General features: G+C 38.2%; 1 protein-coding gene across 1 annotated transcript in view; it reads left to right on the top strand.

The window, feature by feature from the left end:
• The window catches only part of LOC127676049 (ubiquitin-conjugating enzyme E2 pex4-like), a 254,148-nt gene that overhangs the window by 223,081 nt on the left and 12,275 nt on the right, over positions 1-18,792 (top strand). The window contains exons 8-9 of the mRNA XM_052171973.1: positions 4,068-4,130; positions 6,458-6,494. Of these exons, the coding sequence (XP_052027933.1) occupies positions 4,068-4,130; positions 6,458-6,494 (100 nt within the window). The remainder of the gene's footprint in view (positions 1-4,067; positions 4,131-6,457; positions 6,495-18,792) is intronic.

Below are 18,792 nucleotides of genomic sequence, written 5' to 3'. Positions count from 1 at the left end.
CTGCCTGGAGGAAAATTGAAAGCAAAACTCTTCTGTTCGCAGAATTAGTAATTTATTCTCAGGGCCTTTTCCATATGCCCCTAAAACATTTAAATTTTCTTTTTTACTCCTATGACTTAGCTGACAACTTCTGTGTGTCTTTAGCCATATTTCATGTATATAATATGTCATTAATACAAATTTCAGAAAGAGAAACCAAATCAAAGGTCATTTCAAAAACTAAAGAGTCATGTGTGTGGATAAAATATGTTTTAAGTGTTAAAGATTCTTATAAATCTTACAAAAGCTAATTTGACTTTAATAGGGTATTTAATGCTTCATATAATAATCTTTGATATAAACATGCATAATTACCAAAAGCAGTGTAAATATTGTATTAATTTATGAAATGTAATGCAGTGATAGTCTAAGTTGTGGCTAGAAAAATTTGACTTTCTGCCTCTTTTGGTCTAATAATGAGCTTACTAGTTAGTCCCTAAGACTGAAGCTAGAGACGTGTCAGTGTTTGGTAATCCTGGTGTTGTATGGTACAGTTTAGTTCTGCCAGTGTTTTCTGTCCTCTGGCCCCCTCATCCCTTATCTGCCCTCATGGCTCTGCTCTTGTCTGCCTCTACCCAGTCTGCAGGTCCTCACCCCTCTGCTATCTCCCAGTAAACCTCCTCACACCTGATCTCTTGCATGTAGTAATTTCTCAAGAGCACATCTTGGCATGGGTGTGCAGTAATACCCCCTTGCTGTATTATATTTCAGCCTCATGCATTACATATTTTATCCTGATAATCAGTCCCTTGTGCTGTGTTCTTTTAATGAACTTCTCACGGGGTGCAGTTTGTATGGCAGGTGTGTTATACTGTGTGTGTTTTCTTGATTGGCTAGTATGACCTAGTTTAAGAGCCATTTTCTGTCAGATGATGAAGGATGTTAGCATTCTGTCCAAACTCCATCCCATCGTTACCTGGCAATAGCCAGGTAGGCCTGACCCACTATAAAAGAGCCTGGTTGCCCCCTCTTTGCTCTCTTGCCCTCTTGGTCTCTTGCTCCTCCCTTGCTCTTTTCCTGCTTCCCTTTTTCTCTTCTCTCATTGCCTTCCCCCCTCTCTCTCCACGTGCCATGGTTGGCCTCTACATCTCTACTCTACTTCTCTAGTGTCTCTTTCTCTGCCTCTACCACCCTCTTAACTCTCTTCCCCATGCCCTTAATAAACTCTATTCTATACTATACCATCATGTGGCTGGTCCTCAGGGGGAAGGGATGCCTTGGCATGGGCCTGCTGAGGCACCCCATTCTCCCATACCTCACCACATCACCATAGAACATATCCCCTCCTCTCTGTATCTTTCTACAAACACTCCAAAGGGAATATTTTAGTAGATTGTTTAACTAAGTAGTGGTAACAAGTAAGTGACTGTTAATTTGATTTATTGATGTTTTATGCAAAGTGAATGTTAAGTGCTGTTATTCAGGAGGGCATGGATTCATTCTCTATAGACCTCACTCAGCCAGTTGAAAGGTTGAAATGTGTTTAAATATGAGGCTTAAACTGTAGGGAGGAAGTTCTCTGGACAGATTGTACTGATAAAGCATCCTGAAAATAATGCATTTGACAAAATTTACTTGGCATTAATCTTTTGTCTTCCGTTAATTGGACATTTGAATTTTCAAATTTCCCATTTCCCTTGATAAATATCAACGAAGAGTACATTATTATATAAAATTGACTTAATTTTTTCTACCCACCACGAGGCAGGGCTGTTGGAGGAAGCAATCTGAGAATGATGACTGGGAAAATGGGTGTGTTTAATGAATAAAGACAGTTACATGTCTAGATAATTATTTTCTTTTTAGTTTATGATATGGTTTCAGGTATGATGTGACTTTATACACCAACTCTGTGTTTTTAGTGTTCATAAACTGTAACCCTTAAAGTTCACTTTACTGTCAAGAATTTTGTCCTGAGGAAGTAGATATTTTGCATAGAACAATTTAACGTATTTTAGTTTATCTCAGCATTGCTGGTGATACTGAGAATTAGGAACATTGCACAAGTATCTAGTACATAGTGTCATCTGTTTCTCTGGGCTATGACTCTTAATGTATGTGATTATTAGCACTCTTTAGTCCTTAGCAGTCCTTAGCAGTCTTTAGTCCTTGTTATAGAGACAAAAGCTAGAGCTACATTTTCATTAGTATAGTATTGTACTGTTGTCTCTGTGATGACTGAAACTAACTATTAGGGACAGGTTTGTTGAGTTAAAACTAAGTACTAATCAATCAAAATATTTGCTATGCTTAATGAGGGTAGATCATATTGTTTATAATTACAAGTTTTGCTGGTAAAGTGTTACTTCAGAGTCTATCCTAGTACAGGTTTTAGAGTTAGTCTCTAGAAAATGCAAAATTTTCTTCAATGTACCTTGGCAAATTTAATTTCTAGACTTCGGTCACATATACTCTGAGAAACAAAAAATTGTTTAAAAATATCATTGCTTTTTATAATCACTAGTTAAGAAACTCCTTAATTCTCTGTAGCACCTTATTCATGTGGAAGGAAATGAATGAGAAAACAATTGCAGTAATTACTATTTATTTCTTAATATTTGGTCTTATTATTTGGTATGTTTGTTTCCCTCTGGTGTTGGATTTAGAAAATTGTGGTTCTTTTATTATTAGTTTTTTATTAGTATTTATTATTGGCCTTTTTATTAGTCTTTACTAGTATTTATTATTGGTCTTTAATTAGTAGGGAGGGGCTGACCGCACAAAGATCCTTGGCTTTTGTGTTTTTTTGCCCTCTGGATCTTTTGTCTGGCTTATAGCCTTCAGCATGTGTGTTGATATAAGGCAGCCTGCAGTGTAAGCATTTGGGAAAGCTGGTTTGTCTGTCCTGTGCCCTGTTTAGAAGTGTGGTGGGGGGATATTGGAAATTCGAAAGCTGCAGGGGAAGTTTGGCTTGCGGCTGAAATGCCTAGATCAGTCTGCTGTGTCTGTGAAGAAAGCTCTGGAAAGATAGCTGTTGTTGTTCAATTGCTGATCTTCAGCTGTGAATGTTGCTTTTCAGGCAGCATTGATTTTGGGTCCTTGAATTTTTCTCAGGCTCAGGGAACCCCAACTATGCTGTGACATTGGCGCCACCTTGTGGCCCAGCTCAGGGCTGCGTTGTTACCTCTGGTTGTTTAGGATATAGGGGGCTGGATTTTCCTCTCAATTTAGTTCAGTTCTAAGCTGGATATAAGGTGCACGAATTTGTTGCTAAAATTTCCAACCCTTATAGCCCATATAAATGACACATAATCCAAATATTTTAATTATAAGTCATATGTCTTCATTGGCAAAATACTTACTTCCCAATCACTAAGATTTGTGCTTTCTCCCATCCACGTGGTCCATAGTGGCTTCCTCCTCTCCTCTTCCTTCTCTCTTTTTCTTCCTCTACCTGCTCCCCCTTTTGAACCTCCAATCCCACCTTTCCCCTCCACTACCCAATCATAGACTCTAACCTTTGATTGACTAATTAAAATAGAGAGAAGGTTCACATGGCATCACCTAAGTACATGATGGTCTGCTTGTGTGGTCTGACTCTTTAATACAAATCCAAATAGTGTTAGTTATTTAAATGTGTGTTTTACTATATTTCTTACACAGCTGTTTTCCAAATATGCCTTTGTCTAGTCTGCTGTAGCAGCATAGACATGTTTTGTTAACAGTGTATTTTCTTGCCAGTAATACATGCATATTTGTTTGTCAGATATGCTACTATTGATATCTAGAGTCATAATGGTTCAACACTAAAGCTAACTGTCAGAATTTTGTTTTGGTTTTGAGTCAGGGTTTTCTGTATAGCCCTGACTGTCCTGGAACTCACTTTGTAGACCAGGTTACCCTCGAACTCACAGAGATCTGCCTGCCCTCAGTCTCTGAGTGCTGTGGTTTAAGTCCTGCACCTGGCTTGATTTTTTTTAAATACATCATTTTGTTGACTTCTGGGTGTTTGGTGATACCTAGTAAATTTGCACTTTAAATATATTTAAGTGGATCTTCACTTCCTGCTCAATCCTTTATCTTAACAGGCAAGCTTCCTCTGATTTGGAACAAAATAAAAACAGGCTGGTCTTCCCTTGTACCTGACACAGGTAGGTACTAAAATTGTTTTCTTCAAAACAGTTCTATTTGATGCTTTCATTCTGATGTTCTTACTGGTATTCTAATGATTCCAAACTTCTTAATATAAAAATCCTCTAGGAATGTTAGGTTATATAAGTTACAGTAACTATAACTGAAAACTTTGCTACTATGTTTCCCATTAAACTTAACTGTGGCTACCTCAAAATGTCAGGTCATTTCAGTGCTGTATGCACTGGGATTCCAAGCTTTCCTTCTTCATGGGGACTTTATAAACAGCTGAATTTATGAGCTGTATAAACGTGACATTTTATATTCCGTTCCTAATCTCCTGTGAGAATGATGCTGATTGGTAAGGGTAATTGAGATTTTCTAGAAGGCTGTTTCAATAATGCACTCTTAAAAATTAAAATTGAAATAGAACTGTTGTAACTATGTGGTAAACTTAGGGAGATTGTTTTAACATCTATGTAGATTGTCTCATTTGTGTGTGTGGCTAACACTTGTCATCCCAATCCAACAGGAAGCTGTTTTGTGATAGTTGTTACTTAAACTAGATTCTAGTTCAGTTATTTTGACAAAGGTTTTGGTCTCTTTTTTTTTTTGTGGGCAAAAAGTAAGGTTCAAGATTATATGATAGTAATCTTTATAACTGTGGAAAGGGAGGCATAAAGAGGGAGATGCTAATGGGGTTTTAGAAAGTTGCAGGGTCTTTCTATGTGAATGTTTGTTGCTCTTATGTTATTTGTTTGTATATCTAAATAGGCTTTTAGCCAGTAGTTTGGAATATTTCATAATAATGCCATCTGTTATTTGTTTCTTGTTTTTTTTTTAACCAAAGGTCACTTGATCTTGAAAGCTTTAGAATACTATTATGAGTTAGGTCAATGAATGGGAGTAAATTTTTAAATTTATATGTTGTAAGAAACCATGTGATAGGCATTTTATTTAAATCTTCTGTGCCCCTTAAATATTTAACATTTTTTAGGTTGTTTACCTTCTGTTTCATAGTACTTTGAACAGTAGAATTGTGATTGTTGTTTGCCTTACATATTCAAGGCCCTGAGTTTGATACCTTGTTCTACAAAAGAAAGATCGTGATTAGTGAAATTTACATAGAGAATGGCAAGAGTTTGATTTAGTGTAGCCTGGATCTGAGTCCTTGCTCTGCCACTTTCTGCGACAGGAACATGCATGGGTGTTTGCCTTTCTTGCCTATTTCCTCTCTGCAAGAGGAACGACAGGAATCAGTGATGCCCAGCGTATGTCTGCTTAAAAGCAGTAGGGAGAAAGGTTCAGTGCCTTGCACCTAGTGGGACTAGACAATCGCCTCACAGTTAGTACGTGAAGTGGCTCAGTTGTTCCGGAGTAAGTTTTTTATTTTGTTTTGTTTTGTTGTTTAAAGCTGATACGCAAGCATATTCTTTGAAATCAGAACTTCTTATAAGCTTAGAAAGTTCTTAGAGTTTAGATTCTTAGATTTAGGACCTGTACTATTATATTTTGGAACACCATGAGGGGTATTTGTAATAAACTTATTATAAAGTAATATTATCCTAATAGTTGGATTATAATAATCCTTATAAACAATCTCTGGTTTTTCTAAGTCAGTAATTGTCCTTACGAGATAATATTAACTTTCAGCTCCATAAATGCAATAAACGTGCTGCAGAACTAGTAACATCTAATGGTGAAAGAAAAATTCCCTTTGTATGTAGATTTTTGGTTTTTTCTGTGGACTTTTTGAAATATGTCTAATTAGAAGAGTAGTATGATAGCCTAAAAAGTTGGAAATCAAGCAGACTGGAGTTAAATTGCAATTTGGGCATTCATCAGCTGTGGGACTTAAATTACTAGTCTATAAAAGGTGGGGGTAGTAGTAATGTTTTCCATAGTGCTGTGAGAATTTATCCCCCTGTAAACCTCTTTGTTTTAATACTTATCAAGAACACTGGGAGGCAGTAGCCATTGTTATTGTTGTTTTATTAAATAAAGTTTGTAGAGTTGTGCAGAATGGAGCTTATTAAAGCTAAGTATGTGAAACTACACATACCAAAATTGTTACAAATAATCAAATTTATCTTGTAAAATTAAATTTTAAAAGAAGACAATTAGAAAATAGAATAAGAAAGAATACCATGGTGTTGTTAGAAGTGATTTAAAATTCTATCAGATAACTAGAGAAACTGAAATTCATCTATTAAGGTGGTATACAGTCCATAGTATATTCTATATTATGTTATGATACCATTCTTCTTGAATGTGATTTCTAAAATTAACTAATCTGTTTTAAATGATAAGTATTAGTTTGGGTTTGAATGTTCTTTTTTCCTTTTAGGCAAATTGAGCTGGCCCAGACAGCAGAGCTCTGTAAGGCATGTTGATATTGATTGCTTCTTTGTCTCAGGGGCTATAAGAAATATAACATATCTCAAAGGTCTGTATTCTTGTTTGTTTTAAGAAAGTTGATACATATCAATGTGTGTGTGTGTGTGTGTGTGTGTGTGTGTGTGTGTGTATGTGTGTGTGAATTGATAACAATGTATTCTTTGGAAAGTATTTTGATTTTTCTTAGTCAAATCTATTCCTTTGTTCAAATTGGCTGGAGCCTATATTCACAAGTGTAGGAAAATTAGAAAACTACTGCTTGGTGTAAGCTGAAATATACAGAGAAAAGTATCTTAAATTGAGGACTGTATTATCTCAAATAGATGAGGATATTTTCTGGATATTTTTCATATCTTTTTATTGTTTGTTAAGGGAAAATTTCTATTATCCTGTGTCTTCAGACTTTCTGTTCTTCTGTTGAAGTAACTCTCCTCTATGAATGTAGGTAAACATACTAATCTTTGGGTTTTGATAATTTTATACTCTAGAGGTGAGTCATCTGGGCAGTCTGCTTTTTTTTTAAAATGAAATTTTAGGTTTATATGTGTACTACTTACTAGTATTGAAACATTTATTTAGGATTTTTCCTTATTTCTTTCTTGACAAGAAAGCTACAATAGTGTTTTCTTTTTAAAGTCAGTTTTTCTCTTATGTGAAAATCCTAGAAAATTCTAGATTCCCAACAAGGCTTTATTTTTGTCCTAGGTAGTTGTGACTTAGCTCTGAAAAGTATTATTTTGAATTTGAAAGAATTAGTTTTAGCCTTGGGACAACTTACCTTCTAGTAAATTGTTCTTTTTTCTAGTTTATATGGAGAGGCAAGAAGACTTTCTGTGTTATGTGTTTCTTTGTTCTGAGTCTCCTGCCCTCTAAGCCTGTGGTGTTTTACTTGCACATCAGTTTTACAACATTATTGTTGTCTTGTAATTTTATACATAAAAGGAAATGATACATTAAAGTAATGTTCTTAACCAAAGCAAAATCTGGGGGTCTGAAATTCACATTTGGTTATATGTTAAACATCAGATTTTCATTGCTGTGCATGAATCTGCAGTTTGTTTCTATTGCTATAAAATTAAAAAAAAATAAAATGGGAGGATAAATGTATTTATATCCGAATTGTAAAAGTCTGTTTATAGTTTTTGTTTTGTTGTCTATTCCTACAATTTGAGCCTGGGATCTGAGTTGTCTGCTTTTCATTGTAAGAAATGAAAAGCCATGGAAAACTGACTCTGCTGATTTTAGATTGAGTCGGTTTACAGAAACATTGCTGGAGCCATGCGTGCTGCATGCTTTTAATCCTAGCAGGTGAACATCAGTGAGTTCCTGGCCAGCGTGGTCTACATAGAGAATTTCAGAAGACCCTGTCTTAAAAAACATTAGGTGATGTTATATGGTGATGCTTTTTAAGATTTAATGCATAAGTGATTAAAGAACAAATATTATATAATTAAAATTGCATGAAAAATTTCCATTAAATGACCTTAACATCCTTTGGTACGTAGAGAAACAATTCAATTTTTTTTTTCTCACAGGAAAAACAGTGGCTCTGTCAGCAACCATGGCACAGGAAGGTCACCTTTTCATCCTGGTGCTAACATCCAACTGGAGTGGCAGTATTACCAAAATAAAATCCTGAAAGGAGAAGCAGGTACACATGAGTGTTTAAAAGCCATAGTAACCTCTGGGTGGCTTCTGGATATTGCTGGTGGTGTTGGTACCTTAGAAGTACAAGTAGAATTAGAATAATTAACAATTTGAAGTTGAAGGTTTTAAGGATGCTAGTGACTGTAGAGAGAATATCTTGTGTATTTTACTAAAAGAAAACTACAGCCTATAGGAAAGTGTAGAATACAAAATGAGACATTCAGAAGGCAGAAAGAATTCTGGGATAGAGCCAGGGATGAGATATTTGCCTGGGAAAATGTGACGAGACTGACACATGGTACCTGAGCCCAGGTAAGTAGTCATGTGTCAGAAAGTAGATTTGAGTAAGTGGGTTATAATGCACTATGGCCTAGTCAGAGAAGACTAGCTATAAGGCCAAGATATTTGTAAGTATACATATTTTGAGTCTGAGTTTTATTTCTGGAAGCATGGGGCTGGGAAGAAGCCCTAGGTCCAAACTTCTACAAGTGACAACTTGAATCACAACAAAATCTAAATCTGAGCAGATGACCAGTGCATAGTTATGTTTTCTGGAATTGGATGATGGTGTTTTCCTGAAACCCAATCTACTGTGTATAAATTTAGATTGGGATTGTAAAGCATGGTGTGAATTGTTTTCATATTAACTAAATAAGTTATTAGCCATTTGGCTTATGTCACAGTGAAGACACTGAAGTTTGTGTTCTTCAGTATTTTTAAGAATTTAAAGGTAGACACGGTGGTACCTAATCCCAGCCTTTGGGAGATAGCACCAGGAGAACAGTATTTTCAAGGGAAGGCTACAGAGTAGGGAAACCCTGATTTAAGAAAGGACACAACCTCTTTTGGAACCAGAATCTAAATGCCTCATTTGAGTGAACTTGTTTTTTAGAAGAAATATTTTCATAGCTGTCTTAGAAAACTAGTCTCTTCACATTCATAAGACCTTTATGTGTTTTTATTACCTTGCATTACAATTTGAAAGAAATTGGGAATCATTTCTCATTGGTTTCCTTGTGGAATAAACTGTTAAAACCACAAATCTTTAAAAAAAAAATCATTCTTTTAGAGAAGCATTTACCAGAAGACTTATCTATAGCACAGTAGAAAGGATCTAGAGTTTGGTTTTATCCAAGTTACTTTGGTTCCCTGTTTTGTCAGATATAAAACACTGGGATTATTTTATAAAAGACCCAGATGAGGCAAAACAGAGTCTGGGCATCTGGATTTCTTTTCTGGAATTAGTCTTTCTTGATTGTAATCATCTGCTTACACAGTGTATTGGGAAGCATAATTGTAGGCACACATTTATACTTTATATATATAATGAGTTTTTCAAGTCTTCTAAGGCTTTTATTAGCTGTTATCTGTTTTCAGAATATTTTGAGATTTAGTGATTTTTGTCAGTAGATCATGGGGTAACTTTCTTAACTTGTTTAGGCCTTGCTTCATTTTTTATGGTTAGTTTCTTAAGCATACCTTTATACAAGGTGGCAATGGGGTCTCCCTTTCTGGTCTTCTCTAGCTACCAATACTGCTTCCCCTGCTCCTCCTTCAGAGGAACCATGTGGACTGTTTCCTGTGGCTGCCACTTCTGCTATCCACTGGTCTTGTACAAGCATGTTTAAGTTTAGCGGTGGTAGGGGAGTTGTAGGTGGAGCTGAGTGTCGTTTATCACTCCTATCCTACCATAGCCAAGAGCATCCTTTCAGAGGTGCAGGCAAGGGAGAAGGTGAGGGATAAAACCTATGTCTCTCTGGTCTCCAGCCCTCACACCTTGCTTGAGGTTTCTCTTTGTCCTGGAGGGATGGATAGCTAGTTCCTTCAAGCTGGGAATAACACAGTGTCTTGTGGGCAGAGGTGCTAGTCTGCTCATGGAAGGACCTGGTCCTCGTGTTTCTTGTGCCCCAACCCCAACCCATCTCTGTGTTTCATCCTGGGGCACTGGAGAATTGTGGGAACCTTAGCTTCCTAGGCTTGGTGTCCATCTAGATGGGATGTGCGGATCTCTGGCAGCAGGCACTTTCTCCACTCTCTATATTCCCTCAAAGCATGATGATAATATGGTACATGTTGGGTAGGGGAAAGGCAATGAGAGGCAATCAGTCTCCCCACCCCCACCCCTGCCTCCTTCTGTCTTGTATTTTGCTATGTTTTTTATTTATTTATTTAATTTAATTTTATTTTTTTAAAAACACTCATTTATTTATTATATGTAAGTACACTGTAGCTATCCTCCGATGCTCCAGAAGAGGGTGTCAGATCTCATTACAGATGGTTGTGAGCCATCATGTGGTTCCTGGGATTTGAACTCAGGACCTTCAGAAGAACAGTCAGTGCTCTTAACCTTTGAGACATCTCTCCAGCCCAGTATGTTACTATGTTGGCCAGATTTCTGCCCATCTGGATCATAATTTCCTCCACCCCAGGTCTACCAGATGTCAAATCTGGACTTTTTTTTTTCTTTATTTAAATGAGGTTTAAGTTGGCCATTTTCCTTAACTTTTCTTTTCCTAAGAGGATTGTCAGCTAGTTGCCTGGTTGTTGTGTATATCACTCTTGGTCTCTAGCATTAGGGCAATGGTGAAGTTGGTATTTTGTTCTCCATGTCACCTTGATTCCTAGTTGACAAGTTGTCCTTTTTATTAAAGCCAAAATTTGTTTTTAGTACAGTACTCATGATACAACAGTGAATAATAAGATGGACCATTTTTTTTTTTAGAAAAGTGGACCGATTTTTAATATTTAATGATTATTTATTAACAATTAGAAAATACAACCATTAACTTTTATTTTGTTCCTTCTTTTTTAATAATAAAAACCATAATGAGTTCAAGCAGTTTAGTGGCTGTTTTCTTGGTTTTTTTTAAATTTCTTATTAAATTATGGTAGTGTTGACCACGTATCCCTGTCTTACTCAACAGAATAAATTGTATTAATGAGTGTTAAAGTAAGATGGGCCAGCTTTAATTTTTAAAGTCATTACTTTCTTATTACAATAAAAAGTGGTAAAAAAAAAATAGATCTTTTCATCTCTCTCTCTCACTATGTCTCTCTGTCTCTGTCTCTGTCTCTCTCTCTTCCTTTTGGATGATTGTGTGCTTTTTAAAAAGATTTTTAATATCTGAAGAAAAATAAAATATTCGGCTAGGTTTGTTTTGTTTCATTTCACTTTTTCTTTTGATTTTGCCTTAATAAACATAAGGAGGTTGACCTCTCTCTCCAGCCTTCCTTGTTTTCGAGGGGCCATTATGAGTCGTTAGCCTTCTTATGCTCTGTCCTTTTCCTCTCTTCTTTATCTGTCTATCTCTGTCTGTCTCTGTTTATATGTCTGTCTGTCTATCATCTATGTTTTAGCATTTTTATTATGTAGCCTTGGATCTCTTGGTTAATTTTATTTAATCCTCCTGTGAGGGTTGTGCTATAGATCTCCCACAAGCACACACAATTTTAAATTTTAATTATTATAATAAAAGGAGATTGACAAGTATCTTTTGTTGTTGGTGGTGGTGAAGATGATGGTGGCAGATGTTGCTGCAGTGGCAGCTCTCTTTTTCTTTTTTCTTCCTATGAAAAGAAAAAAGAAAATATTCGGCTATTTCTATCGTTCCTCCAGCTTTCCTGTCTTGTTTGTTTATATTTAATCCTCCAGTGATGGTAGTCCTGTGTGCATGTGCGAGCATACACACACATAGACACACACACACACACACATTCACTACACAACATCCAGGGATGGGGGGCAGTCATGGAGAAGGAAGAACTCATTAGGAAGCATTTGGCTTAGACATATGAGAAAGGTGATAGTGAACCAGACTTTGAATGTCAAGCTATTATATTCCTTAAAACTTACAATAACTGTTCTAACAAAGAAATATTGAGTTTTTCTCCATCTGTTTCTTTTCACTCCACAGATCATGCTGACCCAGAAAGTGGAGATCTGATTGCTGAGATTAAAGGCTTGAGCCACCATGATTATCTGTAATAAAGTGAGGTGTTAGAGCCTGTAGCCTAGTGAAGTGAACATCGGGGCTGGGCGAGTATGGACTCAGAGATGACCAACTCTGTGTGTGTGTGTTCTTCAGTCTCAGGTTCCTTTTGTTATTTGACCTCTATACAATAGGGTCTGATTACAGGTTACTCTTTACAGGACCGGTGGGTGTAGGTCTGGCCTTAGAGATAACAAACTCAGATCAGGAGATTTACATTTGAGTTAATACAAAGCTCAGAGCTGCCTCAAAGCTGCTCAAAGCTGCAGAGGCTTGAGAGATGCAGTTTTGTCTTGCAGGCCTCACTTAGAGAGTTTCTGGCCAAAAGAACATTTTTAACAGATCCATACAGATGTGGTTCAAAATGAAGTTCAAACTTAGATCTAAAATTTTGGCCTGCCTACTACATACAAAATTATTATAGATTTAAGATTTTCATTAGAAGGTTATTCCTCAAGAAATGGCTTGCTCTTAACATTGGGCGTTTAAATTTTTTAAGAAAATGATTTTCAAAAGGTGTTAAGATAAATATTTTGCCTAAGACACTGCTTTAAGTTCGTCATTTAAGCTTCTGATGTCCTCAAGATAGATGCAAAACAAATACTGAGAGACATAACTTGGAGAAAGCTACCATAAGTATTTGTCAACAGTTGATGATATATGTTCACTTCCATTCCTTAACAAAGAGAACATTAATATAAAATCTCTCCAAATAAGGTTTTGACATCCTCCAATAAAGATTTGATATAATAATAAAAAGTTACAAAATAAAATCATAAAAATATTTTTTAAAAAAAGAATGTTTTAAGAGCATGATAAAATGTTTGTTCCTTATTTTAAACAGCAATCAAATTGATTATTATTAATCATTAATCTATTACATGACAAGATTTTTGACAAAATTAATAGTTGCTATCTAAAAGATAAATTGTTAAAAATTTGCCTCTATACATGTTTTTATATTGTTATAGATTTATACATGCATCCTATAAAAATGCATCTACTATGGGAGTAAAGCTCATATAATTAGATCACATGTTTATTCTTTTGAGTGTCCCCTTGAACTGGGTGCTGTAGCTGTTCTTTTAAAATGTTAAAAATCAAACTTTTGATTTTTTTTGTTTTTTGTTTTTTTGGGGAGGAAAGGTTTTATTCAGCTTACACTTCCACATTGCTGTTCATTACCAAATGAGTCAAGACAAGAGTCCAAATAGGACAGGATTTATTTTTAAATTTGGTATATTCTTTATTTACATTTCAAATGATTTCACCTTTTCTGGCTCCCCACTCCGGAAAGTCCCGTAAGCCCTCTTCCCTCCACCCCTGATCCTTCATCTACTCCTTCCCACTTCCCTGTTCTGGTATTCCCCTATACTGCTGCACTGAGCCTTTCCAGAACCAGGGGCCACTCCTTCCTTCTTCTTGGACATCATTTGATATGTGGATTATGTCTTGGGTATTCAAAATTTCTAGGCTAATAATCCACTTGTCAGCGAGTACATACCATGATTGATCTTTGGAGACTGGGTTACCTCTCTTAGTATGATGTTCTCCAGCTCCATCCATTTGTCTAAGAATTGCATGAATTCCCGTAAGCCCCCTTCTCTTTCCCTGTCCTCCCACCCACCCCTTCCCACTTCCCCGTTCTGGTTTTGCCGAATACTGCTTCACTGAGTCTTTCCAGAACAAGGGGCCACTCCTCCTTTCTTCTTGTACCTCATTTGATATGTGGATTATGTTTTGGGTATTCCAGTTTTCTAGGTTAATATCCACTTATTAGTGAGTGCGTACCATGATTCACCTTTTGAGTCTGGGTTACCTCACTTAGTATGATGTTCTCTAACTCCATCCATTTGCCTAAGAATTTCATGAATTCATTGTTTCTAATGGCTGAATAGTACTCCATTGTGTAGATATACCACATTTTTTGCATCCACTCTTCTGTTGAGGGATACCTGGGTTCTTTCCAGCATCTGGCAATTATAAATAGGACTGCTATGAACATAGTAGAGCATGTATCCTTATTACATGGTGGGGAATCCTCTGGGTATATGCTCAGGAGTGGTATAGCAGGATCTTCTGGAAGTGAGATGCCCAGTTTTCAGAGGAACCGCCAGACTGATTTCCAGAGTGGCTGTACCAATTTGCAACCCCACCAGCAGTGGAGGAGTGTTCCTCTTTCTCCACACCCTCTCCAACTGGGAGTGGGGGGCTAGAAAAGGGGAAATCATTTGAAATGTAAAGAAATTATATCGAATAAAAAAATTAAAAAAAAAGAATTTCATGAATTCATTGTTTCTAATGGCTGAATAGTACTCCATTGTGTAAATATACCACATTTTTTGTATCCATTCCTCTGTTGAGGGACACCTGGGTTCTTTCCAGCTTCTGGCTACTACAAATAGGGCTGCTATGAACATAGTGGAGCATGTGTTCTTATTGCATGCCAGGGAATCCTCTGGGTATATACCCATGAGTGGTATAGCAGGGTCCTCTGGATCTGCCAGCCTGCTGGTCTTGGAGCCTGTGTCCTGCTTGGAGAGCAGCTGAGGGAGAGACTCCCCGTGGCCATATTCACTGCGTGCCTGGGGCAGAAAAGTATAACTAGCTTAAAACTGTATATACATAAAATTATAAAGATTACTGTCATTGTCTATGTATATGCCAATTAAATGAACAATTTAAAGTAAAAGAAAAAAGATCTCTGGGGGTGCAAACCACCAGGGATCTGCCTGCACCCAGGACCTGAGCACATAGGCGGTTCACCTGCCAGCCTGCCGGTCATGGGCCTGTGTCCTGCTTGGAGAACAGCAGAGGGAGAGACTTCCCACAGCCACCTTCAAGGCCTGCCTGGGCAGAAAAGCATCACTAGGTACTGTATTATCCTGAGCTTAAGACCTCTGGGGGTACAAACCTCCAGGGGTGTGCCTGCGCCCAGGACCTGAGAACATTGGTGGTTTATCTGCCAGCCGTTCGTGGGGCCTGTGTCCTATGTGAGAATCAACAGAGGGAGTGACGCCCCCCAGCCCCCGCCACCAGAGCAGTCCAGGAACACCTGGTTCACCTTGACAACCCAAGTATAACATTGCTTGAGGCAGGACAGGATCTGGGAGGTAGGAGCTGATGTAGAGGCCATGGAGGGGTGCTGTTTACAAGCCTACCTACCAGGCTTTCTCAGCCTGCTTTCTTTTTTTTTTTTTTTTATTCGATATAATTTATTTACATTTCAAATGATTTCCCCTTTTCCAGCCCCCCCCCTCCCCGAAAGTCCCGTAAGTCCCCTTCTCTTCCCCTGTCCTCCCTCCCACCCCTTCCCAGTTCCCCGTTCTGGTTTTGCCAAATACTGTTTCACTGAGTCTTTCCAGAACCATGGACCACTCCTGCTTTCTTCTTGTATCTCATTTGATGTGTGGATTATGTTTTGGGTATTCCAGTTTTCTAGGTTAATAACCACTTATTAGTGAGTGCATACCATGATTCACCTTTTGAGTCTGGGTTACCTCACTTAGTATGATGTTCTCTAGCTCCATCCATTTGCCTAAGAATTTCATGAATTCATTGTTTCTAATGGCTGAATAGTACTCCATTGTGTAGATATACCACATTTTTTGCATCCACTCTTCTGTTGAGGGATACCTGGGTTCTTTCCAGCATCTGGCAATTATAAATAGGGCTGCTATGAACATAGTAGAGCATGTATCCTTATTACATGGTGGGGAATCCTCTGGGTATATGCCCAGGAGTGGTATAGCAGGATATTCTGGAAGTGAGGTGCCCAGTTTTCGGAGGAACCACCAGACTGATTTCCAGAGTGGTTGTACCAATTTGCAACCCCACCAGCAGTGGGGTAATAATATACATATACTATATGTATATTACTATATTACTATATTACTATATAGCTACATATATAGCTACATATAGTAATATGTAGTAATATAATATTACTATATTACTATATGTAGCTATATATGTATAACATACATATATAGCTCATGGCTTGCAATTGCTTAAAGTTGTTTCTTTTTAATGATACTAATTCTTAACTTTTACAATTATTTATACAAATACAATTCAAAAAATTAATCAGAAATAGACATACGACTATTGACAGCTTTTCAAGCTTTCTAGTTATAACTGTTTTAACATAAGAAACAAAATAAAAAATAAAATTAGTCATTACATATGTTATTTTTAATATTAAATGTTCCAAATCAGATTAAGACAAATATTATAACTGATTATTATAATCAGTCATTTGAGATGTCTTATTAACAATTTGATATTGGTCATATTACTGAGATTCCTCATAATTCGCATAGACAAGATATTATAGAACAAGCCCATAGAACTTTGCAATATTTATATAATAAAAGAGGGGAGAATAACATCTCTATATACCATAAAATTTAAAAATTTTTAATGCCAGGGAACTCTAAGTGTAGAGAAGAGGTATGTTTGTGTTCTTTCTACAGGATGCTGAAGGAACATGCTAGCTGCCAGAGTATGCAGATGCTGAGATTTCACCCTGGCTTTCCACCTTGCTCTCCAGCCTTTTGGGGCCCCTCCTGGGTCTTTTGTTTCTTTTGTCATTTGGCCCCTGGGCCTTTAACAGATTAACCAGTTTTGTTAAATCACAGATTGATTCTGCCTTGAGAGACGTGGAGGTAGCAACCATCGGCCTTCAGTTCTCTACCCTTGCTGCAGGCAAAGAGCTTTCTTGCTTCCTAAGCAGTAGAAACGTCAATGCCAGAGAGGGTGACCTCCGGCTCCTAATAGTGGCTGAGGGCCATAAGCTGTGGAGTAGCTAATGACGGGAAATATTGTGGTGCCACGAGCCAGATGCACACCGCCTCTTGGCTGCAGGGTGACTCCATGACGGGATTATTGTGAGTCCGCTACCTGGATGCCCGTCACACCCACCAAGGGCCTGATTAAGCCATTGGAGTGGGATGTGATGCCAGGAGTGGATGCAACTTACATAGCCTAAGGCAGAGGCCCTGCCCTACTAGGATCTAAAAGGGCCTAGTTACTGTGGTGCTGGACGTGGGGGCAAAACCACATAGCCTAAAACAGGCTCTCCGCCGACCCTCTTTCCATAGCCACCCCCCAACTTAAGAAAGAAAAAAGGAGGAGATGTGGGAAGCCATCCTGAGCTATTTGGACTATTGCTTACTCATGGCCCTAAGGTGGTGGCTGCTAAAATACAAGAACAATTAACTGGAGCCTCTCCCGTGGGCATTGGTTTAGCCATTGCCTCGAGATAACTGCAGAATGGTCCTGCCTGCATCATCACCCACCGACTCTGGTAATTGCGGTGGAAGGAAGTCCTGAGATAACTGCGGCAGGCTCCAGCCTGTGCAAACACCTGTTGTCTCCACCGGAGGACCCTTATCTATTCCTGCTAAACTGCTAGATTGCCCTTCCTTTCTTTGTCCTTGCCTTGGGGTACGCCCCTCCTGAAAGCCTTAAAACATGTGTACCCCAGAACATTAAATGAGGCTTTGACACAACCCAGAGTGATTTGCCGTTCTTGGTGCTTGGCCTCCCTCCTTCTCTCCCCCCTTTTGACCCGCAGGTAGCACCCCTTCAGAACCCTGGAATAACTGACCTGCCGGACGGGTTACACAAAAGCCCTGTGTTTCCCATAATGTGTCTCTGTGATTTGTCATTTATTCACAAAAGCCTGCTGGTTGCCAGACGCTATACTTGGTTCTAGAGACACACAAACACTTGGCCAAGGCTCCTTCCTAGGGAAGCCTATGGCTCAGAGAAGGAACAGTCTATCCTTGATTGCCACAGGATTCTGTCTGTGTCCCTACATACCCACACTATGCCGCAGAAGCAAAAACAGTGGGGGCAGAGCCAGGGGGTTGGTTCCAAATTCTAGTCACAACAAAGCCAAGCCAGGGAGTGTTTTGTTCAAATGACCCAGGTAGATAAACGAGGCCAGCACAGGCCGTCATGACACCACACACCTCTAGAACACCCTAGCTGTGCTAGGAGCCTGTGATGTCACCGGGTATTTTCTTCCCTTCCTTTGCAGATGTTGCTAAGGGGCGGCCAGTTTCCCTGTGATCTCCCTCAGATGACAATCTGCATGCCCTTCCTGCTCTGGTGACACTCTTGCCAGCTCTCTGCACAGCTATGCTCATTTCAAGCCTCACATTGGTTAATTTTACTCTAAAATGTATGCTGTATCTTTTGAAAAGAGCTTTATACCATATGGAGTATTTTGAAATTTACAATGTATGAAGCTTGTAATTTGAGAATTGAAAAACTTTTTTTTTAAAAAAATTACTGCTCATAAGAAGAGGAAATAAGCTCCTCATTCCCTGGAGTCAGTCCATAGAATTCAGAAGGGCTGGCTTTTGTTTTATGTGAAATCTCAGCCATTCATTTATTTATCAGATATCGATAAGATCCTTCACAGTTGCTCTGCATTGTGCTGAGCAACAGGGTGTAAGACAGGCTCATTTCTGGGAATAAGGGAGAGAAGCCCATGCTCAGCTCTAGGATGGGAAGGCTTCTACAAATGTCTTTTATTTTTTGTAACAGAAATGGATTCAAAGGTAGTGGGAATCTATTAAAATGAATTACTAAATCTGCAGTCTACTATATGCAGAGAGAGGATGGCTAAGAGCCTGAC

The sequence above is a fragment of the Apodemus sylvaticus genome (genome assembly GCF_947179515.1).
Source record: "Apodemus sylvaticus chromosome 5 unlocalized genomic scaffold, mApoSyl1.1 SUPER_5_unloc_1, whole genome shotgun sequence".
Lineage (NCBI taxonomy): Eukaryota > Metazoa > Chordata > Mammalia > Rodentia > Muridae > Apodemus > Apodemus sylvaticus.
The sequence above is the reverse complement of the archived record's forward strand: the minus strand, read 5'-3'. Positions and strand labels throughout refer to the sequence as shown.